The sequence below is a fragment of the Chlamydotis macqueenii genome, chromosome 8, assembly GCF_036417535.1.
Source record: "Chlamydotis macqueenii isolate bChlMac1 chromosome 8, bChlMac1.mat, whole genome shotgun sequence".
Lineage (NCBI taxonomy): Eukaryota > Metazoa > Chordata > Aves > Otidiformes > Otididae > Chlamydotis > Chlamydotis macqueenii.
In genome coordinates this window covers 3,517,960-3,531,728 of record NC_141563.1, presented here as the reverse complement: position 1 = coordinate 3,531,728, position 13,769 = coordinate 3,517,960, and the positions used below count along the sequence as shown (strand labels likewise).

Sequence of the window (13,769 nt, the reverse complement as noted above, 5' to 3'; positions counted from 1 at the left end):
TTGGTTTGTGGAGATGCACCCTTGATGTGCTGGTGGTTCTCCTGAGATGAGCCTGGGAGCAGCCAGGGCAGGGCATTAACTGAGTTACTCCTCCTGTCATTGTTTGTGCCCTCTTTTTTTTTGCGTGCAGATGAGCTTCTTATCACTTAACCCTACACAATCCAGCAAGAACATCTATCACCTGAGGCATCTGTGTTTGGAGGTTACACACATCTGCACTGGTATTATTCAACACGTGACAGCAGCTCATTGGAATTGCTGTCCAGAAATGCACCACGATCAGGGGAAAAGCTGTGGTGTTGCATAGGCAATGGCTTCCTTCAGGGCCAGTCTCACAGCCTTGTTTCTAAGACTGTAGATGAACGGGTTTAAGAATGGATACAAGACAGTGTTCAGCAAAGCTACAACTGTGTTTGTCTCCAAGGAAACATCTGTGGAAGGACGCACGTAGAGAGCAATGCAGCTCCCATATGCAATGGCCAAGGTGGTGAGATGAGAAGAACATGTCGTAAAAGCTCTCTTTCTCCCAGAGGCTGCTGGCAGGTGTAGAACAGAGAAAAGGATGCCCGAGTAAAATGCCAGAGTTAAACATAAGGAACCCAGTATGAAAAATGAAAGTAAAACAGAGTCTGTTTTCCAAAGCAGGCTGGTGTCAGAGCAGGACAATTTGAATAAGGGGGAGTTGTCACAAAAGAAATGGTGGATGTTGTTTGAGCCACAGAAAGTCAGCTTGGAGAGGAGGACCAGGTGGTAACTGACAAGTGTGATGCCTAAGACCCAAGCAGCAACAACCAGGCGGACGCAGAGCTGAGGCTTCATGATGGCAGCGTAACGCAAAGGCTGGCAGATGGCAACATAGCGGTCAAAGGACATGACAACAAGTAGAACGAGCTCTGTACAGCCCAGGGCACAATAGAAGTAGGATTGGGCAAAGCAGCCGCTTAGTGAGATTGTTCTCCTGCCAAAACCCAGGATCAGCAACAATTTGACACTTGTGGAGGACGTAAACCAGATTTCCAAGAAGGAGAGATTGCTGATGAAAAAGTACATGGGGGTTTGCAGGCGGGGATCCACACACACGAGGAAAATGATGGTTGCGTTCCCCATCACTGTTGTCAGGTATATGAGCAGAAGGAGCAGAGACAGAAACAGTTGCAGTCTTTGATCAAGTCCTGAGAAACCCTCCAGGATGAACTCAGTAACTGCAGTTCCGTTTTCTGGTCCCGTGCTGAATTTCAGTTCATCCTGCTGGGACAGGAACATGGCAATGAACAAGCGTGGTGCTTTCACACTCTGGATGTTAAAGTTCTGTCCTTCTTTTCTGCTTCTTTCCCTTCCTGCTGTCTTCCTCTGTAACACAGGCAGAGAGAGTCCTTCAAGCATTTGTCATTTCTTAATTTTCCTGGTTTACATTTTAGTTACGGTCCTCAGATAAGCTGTTCTTTCTACCTTTTTCAAACACTCACAAAGGATTATTTCTCCAGAACAGAGGATTTTAAAGTGGCTGTTAACTATTTCACCCCATTTCTGGGAAATTCCAAATTCGCTCAGACCTTTTGCAAACATCTATCACACTTACATGCAAAATTTTTCTATTGAAAAAATGTTAAACCATCAAATCAAATCTGATCAAATATATGTAATGAAACCTGTTCCTTCTGCTTCTCAGTACTTGCCTTTTTGGACTTGTAATCTCGGAGAAACTGTTGATTTCAAAGTAAGATCAAGTATCTTTTTTGGAATCCCTGGCTTTCTTCCACAACTTCTTGCTCTCTGTTTCTTCAGGAAAGGGAAAGAGGGTGGAACAGGGACCAAGTACGTCTGACCTTCTTCAGTATCCTAAAGAATGACTGAAATGTGTTGTGGTTCCACTCTGTCCGTCACACAGCCTCATCTGCCTGCACCGAAATGCAGCTGTTTCCAAACACTTGCTTAGTGCTCTTCCTGTGAAATGTCCTGACCTCAATGCAGAGCAAGAGAAGAGTGCCTGGAAGAGATCTGTAACCTTTCTTTTCCATGCCAGTTATAGGCTGGGAGGACCCAGCCTCTGGCGTTTTCTCTTGTCTCTACTGACTACAGAGGGAGCCTGGGGAAAACAAGTTCTCGCAGGCACCTGCAGGGAAGTAGATGAAACTCACCAGTCAAGTCTCCAATCTCTGATTATTATTTGTTTTTAAATCCAAATACACATCTAACAGCAGGAAGCACAAGAAAAATACACGCAATAAAGGCTAATGTTTTCTTTTCATCTTTAGATTTCTTTTCAGGCAGAGGAAGGAGCAGAGCAGATGACTCCAAAACTGGGATGATTCAACATGCAAGAGGAGGAGAGGGAGGAAAGGAGATGGTGGGTTAGAAGCAGTGAAACAAAGCTTCACAGACTGTGTTGTCCCCTCAGGCTCTGTCCCAGGGCAGGATGGGTAGCCCTTGCACAAGGAGTGAAATGGGAAGTTCAGTATTGGGCAGTGCTTCATGTTTGAGGTGATGTTTCAGCCTGGGGCTCAGGCTGGTCTTAGATCCCAAATGTCTGACTTGTTCTTTGTCTCTGCCCTGGCATAGGGCAATCTCTGCACTGGCTTCATCTGGAAAACTTTCTGAGATTAAACCACTGGCTGATTGGAGCAAAAGCTCAAGCTCAGCCACCCACAGCAGTACGAGCACAGTGAACCAGTGAATCAGAGGGGACAGTCCCAGTTTCCATTTTCTGGGTCCGTTCAAATGCTCAAAGGGCTGTATCTTCTCACTCTGTTGGGTGACACCTACATTACCTAAAATTATTCTTCTCCTGAATGCACTTTCCTAGAGGAATCTGCAAATTTGCAGACAGCTTAGGACAAAGCAGCTTCTCCTAAGGCCCGGCATTGTCAAACCTGCAGCTAGCCTGTGCAATAGTGAGTGAAGAAATACAGGTGAAGAAGGTGAAGAAGTCCTTATTGTGGCTTTGCAGAGAGGTTACCCTCAGCATGGTGCATATCATGTCAGCACAAACCCCAGCAGTCAGTGTGAAGGAGCTCAGCAACACAACGGAGGAGGGAGCAATGCTCATGTTTCACAGCAGCTGGTGCTGTGAAAGGGGATGATCCTGCAGAAGAAGCAGTCTCTACACTGGGCGCAGAGGGTCTAATGGTGTACAAGATGGTGGGGCTGAGCACGGACAGAGATGCCATTCCCCAGCAGCTAAAGATGAGCCTAGAGCACATCCAAGAGTTCGTAAGGACAGAGCAGCGTGAGGGGTTGCAAATGGCCCTGCAGCAACTGAAAGAAGGTCAGAGAAGGCAGCAGAGAAGGAGGTCAGACACTTGTAAGCAGCTGCAGAGACACCTTAACCTCCAACAAGAGACTGAGAAACATGTGAGGGGGAATGACCAAAGTGAACTAAATATCCAAGAAGGATGAGGTGCTGAGGAAGGGACACATGGGGGTGTGGTACTTGTGATGGAGCCAAACCACGGCAATGGCAGCTGCATTCCCCACGACATCCAGCAGATAAATCACCAGCAGCAGTGTGAAAAGGAAGATTTAAATTCTTGAATGACTGTCAAGGCCTTTAGGGAAAATATTCTTGTTATGGTACGATTGTGAGGATCCATTTCAGTACCTAGTCGGTTGAAGGTGTGACAAGGGTAACTGGTGCAATTCACCTTGTTATCTTTGTCAAACTTCCCTTCTCTTTTCTTAGTCTTCTTTTTCCTTCTTCAAATGGGTGATCAGAACTTCATTCTGTAGGTATTTGGATTTTCTCTATGTTTTTACCCAGCAAAATGAAACAAATACTGATCCAACCCACTTATTTTCACACACAGTAGATGCCTCTCCAGCACTGCTGGTTTGCATGGGTACTCTGGACTGCCAGCTAGGAACTGATATTTCTGACAAAAGCACTGGTGCACACTCAAATGGAGTCCTCTGTGCAGTTTTGGAACTCACCATTTTAAAAGAAAGTGAAGGTCCTTTAGTGTGCCCAGAAGTCAACAAAGTTGGTGAAGGGGCTGGAAGGCATGTGCTATGAGGAGCGGTTGAGGACTCTGGACTTGTCTAGTTTGGGGAAAAGGAGACGGAGGAACAACCTGATTGCTCACACTATCAGAGGGTGTCCGGAGGAGGGCGACCATGAAGGTGAAAGGTCACAATTGCATGGTTTCTGAGGAGCAGCTGAGGTCACTTGGTTTGTTCAGCTTGGAGAAGAGAAGGCTGAGGGCCGACATCATTGCAGCCTACAACTTCCTCAAGGCGAGCAGTGGTGGAGGAGGTGCTGATCTCCTCCCTCTGGTGCACAGTAATAGGACAAGTGGAAATGAAATGAAGCTGCATCAGGGGAAGTTCAGATCAGAAACAAGGAAAAGATTCTTCACTGAGAGGATGGCTGGCCACTCAAACAGGCTCCCCAGGGAACTGGTCACAGCACCAAGCCTGTCAGAGTTCTAGGAGCATCTGGATGATGCTCTTAGTCATATGGTTTAGGTTTGGGTAGTCCTGCGAGGAGCAGAGGAGCTGGACATAGTGATTCTGTGGGCTCCTTCCAACTGGAGATATTCTAGGATTCTGTCATTCTAGAATCCTTGTCACATCTGACTGAACTGTTCTGTTCTGTTCTATTCTATTCCATTCCATTCCATTCCATTCTAAACAAACCAGAACTCCTAGTGTAAAACAACTGCCAGGTCATGTGTCTGTCACTGGCAGGTTCTCAGGCACAAGTGACATCACAGTCAACACCACAGCCCTGTGTCTGCTGATGGCCAGTCACTCAAGCACACTGGAGACTAAAGTAAGCCCATGTTCCCCTCCATGGCCAAGTGCCTCCTACTGGCCTATGACCTTCTCAGAAACAATTGATGTCATAAAAATAAGCCAAAACATCTGCCTTCTTGTGGCCTATCAACTGATGAAACAAAAGTAAAATCATTGTGATCTTCCAAGACATGTGTCTTTCAGCTTCTCCAGTAGACACAACCAAACCATGTTCCTGCTGCTGACCTGTCCTGTACTCTAGTGGAAGGGACTTGCCAACTCATATTCAAGGCCTCTTCCCGGAAGGACTCACCAGGAACTTGGGCAGAGAGGATCTCACAATCAGTGTGCCAGCCAGGCACCTTCTGCTGGCCTGTCAGTTTGCTGACAGATGTGAGCTTAGAAGTACCTATCCCAGCCATGAGTCAAGGGCTGACCTATCAGCTCCTTCAGAAAGAAGTGACGTCACAGCCCCTTTCCCAGCCATGTTCCTGCTGCTGGCTTCTCAGCTCCAAAGAGAGAAGTGACCTCACAGCCTCCCTCACAGCCATGTGCCTCCTGCTGGTCCATGAGATCCTGAGGCACAGCTGACCACACCACAGCACGCTCACCCATCTCCTCCTTGTGGCCTATCAGCTGATCAGATACAGGTCACCTCGCATTCCTCTTCCAACACCATGACATTGCTCTTGGTCCTCACGATCCCTGCCCTGCCCCAGGGGACCACACAGCTGAAGGCAGGGCGAGGAGAGAGGATGATTATGAGCGCGTTAGAGCGTGGGAAAGAGGGCTTCAGCAGTTGGGGTAGGGCTGTGGGATTAGAGCTCACCTTTCAGAGTTAGGGATTAGGCAAAGCCTTAGGGGCAAGGTCTCTTGTTCTGCTGAGGGTGCCTGGTTAGTGTTTAAGGCATGGGCTAGCTTTGTGGGCTAGGGTTTTGGTTAGGGCTGGAGCCAGGGCTAAGATTAAGGCTAGAATTTAAATACCAGAAATAAAGGCTAGGGGCTAGGGTGACCAATAAGGTAAGAGTGCGGGTAAGGGATTGTGGGTTTGAGATTTGGCTTAGATGTAAGCTTTGAGGTTAGGGACAGCTTAACCTCAGTTAGGTTAGTACTGGTGGATTGCTGTCAGGGTGAGGAGTGGCCTTTAGGAACAGGTTAGGGCTTAAGGTTCTGGTTAGACATAGTGTCTGGGATTCACATGAATGTTTCACAGCAACATCACTATAACCCATTTGTCCTCCTCAAAATATTTTTTAATCTTTTGGCCAAGTCTCTCCTCCCTTCCTCACATCTCTCATCTCTCTTGCCCAGCCTTCTACTAACCTCCCCCAGTGTGTCATCTTGTTGGGGGCAGCTTGCTGATGACCTTCATGACCTCACAGTATCTCTCTCCCTGCTGCTGACCAGTCAGAAGTAACCTCACAGCCAGTGTCTGAGGGGAAACGTTGTGCTGCTGTGCTTGAAATTCCTCTTTACTGCCTCTTCATGGCCCATCCAGCAGCGCTGGGGGAAGGTGATGCCCTGCACTATCGCAGAGGTACCCTGCCTGCAACCCAGCTCATGCACCAGAAGGGTTCCTGGGCTCCCTTTCCCACACGGGTGCTCCAGTCAGCGCAGGGTATGTTGGGCGCAGTGGCCACCTCTGTGTAAACAACTGAATCTAGCCCAGAATGGGAGTTTTTGAAAAACATTGAAAGCTATGCAGAGAAAGCACTCTGAAATAGCTTCTTTTCTGCCAGCATTAGGCTTTTAATGATTTTTTAAATGAAATTTTGCTGATCACTGAAGGATGCTGCTAGTATCTGGCTCCTTGGAGGACTGTCTACTACTGACAGCATTTACTCCTGATCATCCAACCAGCTTCCTACCAAGCACATCATCCACCTCTTCAGGCCACATGTTAACAATCTGCTCTAAGGAGACTACAGGAGATCACTTTCAAGGACTTGGAAAAGTTCAGGTACACAACACACCCTTCTCTCCCCTCCCACATGGATTCAGCAATCTCTTTCTTGTCCTTCAGATGCCACCAGCACCCTTCTGCCCCTTCCCACACCACAAGCCTTCTCCATATCACACATTTCCAGAGGAGAGCACACGAGGCAGTGCACATCAGTCCAGGTCCTCGGGGCCTGTTCAGGAGAGAACCAGAAGTGATTTCTCCCAGCAGGCCCATTACTCCAGTGGGTTCTCAGTGTGGCACAGAGCTTTCCTGAGCATTTTCCTCAGGGTTCCCCTTCCCCCTAGACTTTCTAGTCTAAAGGCTGTAGATGAAGGGATTGATCAGGGGTGTGAGGAACATGTAGAGAAAGGACTTTGTGAAATGATCGCAGGAAGACTTGTCTGGGCATCACACACCCAAGGTAAGGGCGTCATGGAAAACAGTGGCACAAGTGAGGTGAGAGGAGCATGTGGAAAAGGTCTCTACCTGCCTGGGCACGCTAGATGCCCCAGGGTGACAGCTCTGATGCACACAGGATGGCCATGTGAACAGAAAGGGGGGGATGGGATCTAAAAAGCAGGTTATGCATGGGAAGAGCATGAGTGTCACGGTGTCATTGTGTGAGAGCTCCAGCAATGGGGTGAATTCACAGAAGTGGTCAGCTCTGCCTGGGCCACAGAAATATGTCTGGGACATGACTGAAATGATTACTGTTGATGACAGAAATCGCCCTAGGGAAGGTGCAGTTGTCCTCTGGAGACAGATGTCCCAGTTCATGGGTCTTGCAGACAGCAGAGGGTGGCACACAGCCCAGTACTGATCATAGGATATGGTCGCACTCAGCAAGAACAACAACCACAAAACCTAATAAAGGCTGGGGCAGTAAGGAGTTCCACTATGAGTCACACATTGAAGAAGATGGACGCATCTCGAAAACATTCAGTCATCATTTTCCATGCTGCTTCCTTGAGCTTCTGGTTCCTCATGCTATAGATGAGGGGATTCACTGCTGGAGGCACCAATGAGTACAGAGCAGCAACCAATAAATTCAAAGACGGGGAGGAGATGGAAGGGGGCTTCAGACAGGCAAATATGGCAGTGCTGAGAAACAGGGAGACCACGGCCAGGTGAGGGAGGCATGTGGAAAAGGCTTTGTGCTGTCCCTGCTCACAGAGGATCCTCAGCACAGCCCTGAAGATCTGCACATAGGACACAACAATGAACACAAAACAGCACTGCAGGGAGAAACTGTGGGTGGAAAAGGGACCCTTCACATGGTCCCTGTGGTGTTGAGAGAGTTCTGTGTTGGTCCAGGCTGCTCACAGCTCCAGGTCACTGCAGGACATTGCCAGAAGCAGCTTTCCAATGAGCACATCAAAGCAGGTGCCACCTGGAAGGAAAGGTGCTTCCTGAAGTCTGTGCTTTCAGTCCCTTGCTGTGTTTGTGGGGGAAAAGAGCAAAGGAGCTGTCAGGGTGTCACAAGTGACTGACACTCCCACAATATTGGACTGAAAGGTCAGTGGGTCTGTGAGGAGGCTGATAATGTCCCTTCACCTCTTCCATTGCCTGCTGAGAGCCCCATCACCTGTGTGGTATCACCGTGGTTCATCTGAGTTGCTCCTTAGCCCCTGCCAACACAGGGATGCTCCTGGGCAGTGCCCTGCTGCCAGGAGGGGTCTGCAGGGCAGGTTGGAGCACACAGTGTGTGGAATGTGGTCTGTGGGCACTGACAGGTAGCAGACACGGGGACAGAGAAGCAGCTCCTGGCAAGGACCCATCCAGGCCCTGGAGCCACAGACCGGGAGGGAGAGAAAAGTGCTGACAGTAAAGGCTGGGAGGGGGGATTTGGGCATCTCCCTGTCAGCCCTGCACTGAACATGTTTTTCCCCTGACAAGTCTCTCCGTCTCCTCTCACACCTATTACAGCCTCTGCCCTCAGGGCCCTGGGATGCAGGGCAGGAACTGCCTCCTCTGCAGCCAGAGATCAAGCACAGAAGACTGCTGAGTGCCCCTCTGTCCCTCCATGGCCCTGCCGCCCTGGGCAGAAGCATTGGGGCGTTTCTCCTTCTTCCTGCACCTGCCCCTGCTGATGCTCTTCTTATTTTTGGGCTCTCTGGGGGTGGGGGATCAGCAGCAGCTCAGCCACTGACCCTGCAGGACTTGCCTGCTGTAATGCCAGTGTCACCTCTGGAGCTTTCCCAGGAATTTCCTGCTTCCTCCAGCTTCTCTCCTGAATATCTCTTCTTCTTTTCCTGACTGTGGGTGCAGACGGTCTTGGACTTGAAAAGCGCTGTCCTTGAAGACCAGCTCTACTGAGCTCTGCTGCCCTTCTGTGCTGCTCACATGGGCTCCCCCACTACAAATCACAAGACTAGGCCAAAGCCTCCTCCTCGGAGGTCGGGCATCTGCACTTTTCTAGTTTCCTTCCTCATTCTCCTGGGGAATTGAGACCCTGTTACCTAATGATGGTGACGACTAAGGCTGACTCTGGCTTTCACATCCCTCACCAGATCTTCCCTCTTGCTGAGTAACAGATGCAAATGAGTTTCACCATTGTTGGCCCATCTGACACCCCATCTACAGAGACCTGTTTCCCAAAGTGTCCCAAGACCCTCCAGCAACCTCCACAAGATTTGGCATCCTGATTTGCTCCCCTTCCAGGTGCTCCCTGGGTCACTGCTCACGAAATTCTCCATGAGGACTTGAATGGCTTCTTTGTCTCCCACAGCAGTGCTCTCCTCAGCCTGAGGACATTGGTGCATGTTTGGCCTAGAGGTGAAGCCCATCCCAGCAAAACAAGAGAGGATTTTGAGAGCGGTTTTGGGTGAGGACATCCTGTGATACAGGAACATCGTGAAACCTGTTGCATTAATCCATGATGGTATCATCAATGGGAAGGTTAAATGATGGGGAGAGAAGAACCAGGAGGGTTTGAGAGTGATGGAACACTTGCAGAGACCTCCGTGGGAGATGTTTTGTGTTCATGTGCTGTCATCCATCTAGTGGATGGAGAAGGGACAGACCTTGTGTCTCTGCAGCAGTGGGATTCAGTCACTGGCCAAAGGCACTGAATTGGTCTGAGATGGCCTGGCTGGTGCCCGTCACACCGCTGCTCTGAATGGGGCTGGGCTTCCTGCACAGGGCCGCTGCTGTCTGTGCCAGCTGCATGCAGCTGTGCTGCAGAGCCCTGGCGTCTCGCGTAGCACTACAAGCCCATGCTTGGCCATCAAACCCACATTCAACTGCCCTGATTGAGGTCAGGCAGAGGAAGGACGTATGTGGGACAAGTGCCATTCTACCCAAAGGACAGGTGGAAAATACAGCTGATGGTGAAGAGAAAGGCAAACTGAGCTCTCCCTGTTCTATTCCACGTGCTCAGCTGAACACCTCTGCAGTCTGCCCCGAACAACATGAATAGGGAAAGGTTCGCTTGTCCTGCATGTGGGCTTCTGCTGTCCTTTCACCTCCTCAAAGGGATTCCCCACCAGCCCCCAAGAGACACCTTCAGGTGCTGGCCTGTCTCTCAGCACTGCCTCATGACAGCTTGCAGCCAGCTCCATGCAGAGGGATGCAAGATTTGCTTCTTGCTTCCTCCACTCATTATGACATCACAAAATGTCTCGGAACAGCCTTGCTATGACATCATCCTGGTCTCTCAGCATCCTAAGATCCATCCCATCTAGTGCAACGGACTCTTCAGGACTGACCTTACCTAAGTAACCTCTGACTCCATCTCCATCCACTGCTGTGTTTTGGCTGGGCTCTGCCTTTTAGGCACATGCAACTCAGAGACCTTGCTGGAGAAGACAAAGGCCGAGAGTACCTCCAACCTATCTAATCCTCCTCTTGCTAAACCCAGCAGTGGCCACACATTCTCTTCCTTTCTTCTTGACCTTTTCCTCAAGTAGGAACAGCTGATTGTTGTGCCCCTGAACTCCCTTACAAGTCTCAGCTCTGCAGCTTTCCTAAAACCAACCCTATTTCTCAATTCCTTCTTTCTTTCAAGTCTCCGCATCCATCTCCCGTATGATTCCTTTTCTCCATGGAGTTTTCCCAGGAATTTCCTGCTTCCTCAAGCTTCTGTCCTGGATATCTCTTCTTGTTTTCCTGACTGTTGGTGCAGACGGTCTTGGACTTGAAAAGCGCTGTCCTGGTGTCCTGGTTCTGGCTAGGATAGAGTTAATATTCACCTGAGCTGGGTGGAGAACTGAAGCTGGTAGCCCCTATGGCTGGGATAGTTAACTAATTAGCTAACAGCTGGGGTTAATTTACCCAAATTAGCCAAAGGGCTATTCCTTCCCATCTGACATCATGCTCAGTATAAAAGTGAGGAGGGTGCTGAAGGGAGTCTCCCTGCTACTTGGAAGAAACTAAGTGTGGAGATTTGTTGTAAGGCATTATACTGTATTTGTGTTCCATCACTGTTTTGTTTTCTTCTGTCATTACTGTTAAATTTACTTTTTGTTCAATCTCAACCCACGTGTTTGGGTTTTTTTTCATGGTTTTCTTTTGTTTACCAAATCTCCCCCAGTTCTCTTGGAGAGTGAGGGGGGGTGAGAGAGAGACTGCGTAGTCTGGTCCCGGTCGGGGCTGAACTACGCCACCATGGAAGAGATGACCCACGCCGGAGCAGTTTCATGAAGGACTGCGGCCCGTGGGAGGGACCCCACGAAGAGGCAGGGGAGGAGGAATGCGAGGAGTTCTTCCCTTGTTGAGGAGGAAGGAGCAGCGTAAAGTGACAAGTGATGAAGTGACCATAACCCCCATTCCCTCTTCCTCCCTGTGCCGCTTGGTCGGCGGGAAGGTGGTAGAGATAATGTTAAGCCCAGGAAGAGGGAGCTGTGGGGGGAAGTTACCTTGTTCCCTGTCTTATTCTCCTGCAATAAAACCAAATAATTTTCCCCAAGTCGAGTCTCTTCTGCCCGTAACGGTTACTTTAATGATTTTTCTGCTGATCTTATCTCAAATCTCGAGATAAGATAAAATCTTTTTTCTTACATTCCCTCTCCCTATTCCCTCACAGGGTGGGGGAAGAGAGCAACAGACTACATAGTCTGGTCCTGATCGGGCCTAAACTCTGACAGATGCTCACATGCAGGTGTCTATTCTGTGCAGATGTGAACAGAGGCCAGAGCAATCCCACCTCCTATGGGTTTGTGGTGTGCGTGAGAGGGAGCTGAGTCCCCTTCAAATGCTGGGAACAGAAATGAATGCTGAGATGCCTTTGTAGCCTCAGCTGAATCCCTTCTGTCAGCAGGGATAAACGAGATCCCGGCCCATCTCTATCTGGGTGTCCTGACCAATTAAAGAAAAAAGCTGTATCTTTGTCTCATGGAGAAGAAATTGCACTTCTGGAAAAAAGTGTCTCTGCCCAGCTGAGGGAGGGACCATCAGTGATGGCTTCAGGCTGTTTGGCAGCAGGTTCCCCTGCAGCCCCAGGGACAGCTGGAGGGAGCCCAGAGGGGACAGAGAAAGTGCTGCCTTGGGCTGGGCCTCTGCTGCTGAGCTGGGCCGGGCTCCTGGGATGGAGGGAGCTGCTGGTAACAGGGCAGCGCTGCAGAGAGACAGCTCTGCCCAGGAGCAGCTCCTCTGCCAAGCGCAGCAGGGCTGAGGGCTCTGCCTGCAGGAGCTGAGGGGAGAGGAGCGAGGCACAGGGAGGTGAAAGGCAGCCTGCGGTGCGAGAAGAGTTGAGATCTCACTGGGGGAGAAATTTTAAGTCCCCTACGTGGTAAGTACCTGTGTGAGCGGCAATGTGTCTGCTGTTTGTGAAAAGACCTCCAAAAGCTGTGACATCCCACAGTCAGGAGGACTTTCACTGTAGAGGAGCAGGATGTGCTGCACCATCAGAGGGACAAAGCATGACGACTGCCTTCTCCCAGGGACGGCTGCAGGGTGTGAATGTGTGTGTGCAGCCAGGGGTGCCCAGGGCTGTCCTTCAGAGCAGGGTCCCTGCGCCCCAGGGGCTGTGTGCTGGGGCAGGGACTCTGCCTCTGCCAGGCTCAGCACTCAGCCTCCCTTTGTGAGCTCCCCACGGCGCTGGGGAAAGAAGCTGTGGGTGGAAAAACAACTTGTGGCCGATCAGGGTCCTTCTGCTGTCGAGAGGGTGCTGCGTGGGTCAGGGCTGCTCACAGCTCCACATCTCCACTGGGAAACTTCCAAGGGGATGTTTCAAGAGGAAGGTCAAGGCAGGGTTTGCTGTAGAGATAAAGAGATTTCCTGAGTCTGTGTTTTTGTTTTCCTGCTCTGAGGGTAGGGGTCTAATGAGGGTGGGGAGGGAAAGAGAAATTGAAAAAGGAGATGTCAAGCTTGGACAGCTTGTCCTGCCCTGGCCATTGGAACCTCCAAACAGGAACAGGCACCCAGCCAGTGCTCTGCAAACAGGCAGGTGTGTGTAGGGCCAGGGTGAGTACACAGAGGTTGGGATGGGGTCTGTGAGTGCTGACAGGGAAAAGAGATGGCACAGGGAAACAGCTGCCAGGAGGAAAATCCCCAGGCATCAGGTTTACAGTCAAGGAATGAGAAGAAACTAAAAGCAGAAATGTTGTGGGAGGGAGAATTCAGAAATCTCTGTAGCATCCCCTCCAGTGCACACCCCTTCCTCTGAGCAAGCCCCCTGGCCTCCTCTCCCACCCATCCAAGCCTCTGCCCTCAGGGCTGTGGGGTCCCAGCCATGAACCCCCTCCTCTGCAGCCAGAGCTCCAGCAGAGCCGTGCTGCAGCTCTCCAGCCATGTGCCCACGGCCCTCTGCAGAGCACAGGGGCTGAGAGCAGCTGCCCGGCAATGGTGGTGTCGGGGAGGGGGCACGCACAGCTGGGGGAGGGGGACGCTGTCCCCAGTGCCCGCCTGCCTGTGCCCTGTCCTCTCTCAGCCGCACCCTGGCTGTATTTGCCCTTGTGCCTCCACCTCTCTGTGGTGCTGCTGCTGGGGTCTTGTTCTTGCTGTCAGGCTGTCTGGGGAGGGGAGTTCCAGCTGCAGAGCCACCCCCTGATCTTGTGGGTCCTTTCCTGCAGCTGTGTCCATGGGAACAAGTGTCCCAGCTTTCACCTGTGGGGCTGTGGGCAATGCAGGCTGTGGGGCTGGGGCAGGAGCTGCTTTT

General features: G+C 50.6%; 1 protein-coding gene across 1 annotated transcript; it reads right to left on the bottom strand.

The window, feature by feature from the left end:
* Nucleotides 1-279: 279 nt before the first annotated feature.
* On the bottom strand, nucleotides 280-1,263 carry LOC147599889 (olfactory receptor 6E1-like). Its single transcript, XM_086753949.1, has one exon. The coding sequence runs from the start codon at nucleotides 1,261-1,263 to the stop codon at nucleotides 280-282; it is 984 nt and encodes a 327-aa protein (XP_086610075.1).
* Between the last annotated feature and the right edge of the window lie 12,506 nt (nucleotides 1,264-13,769).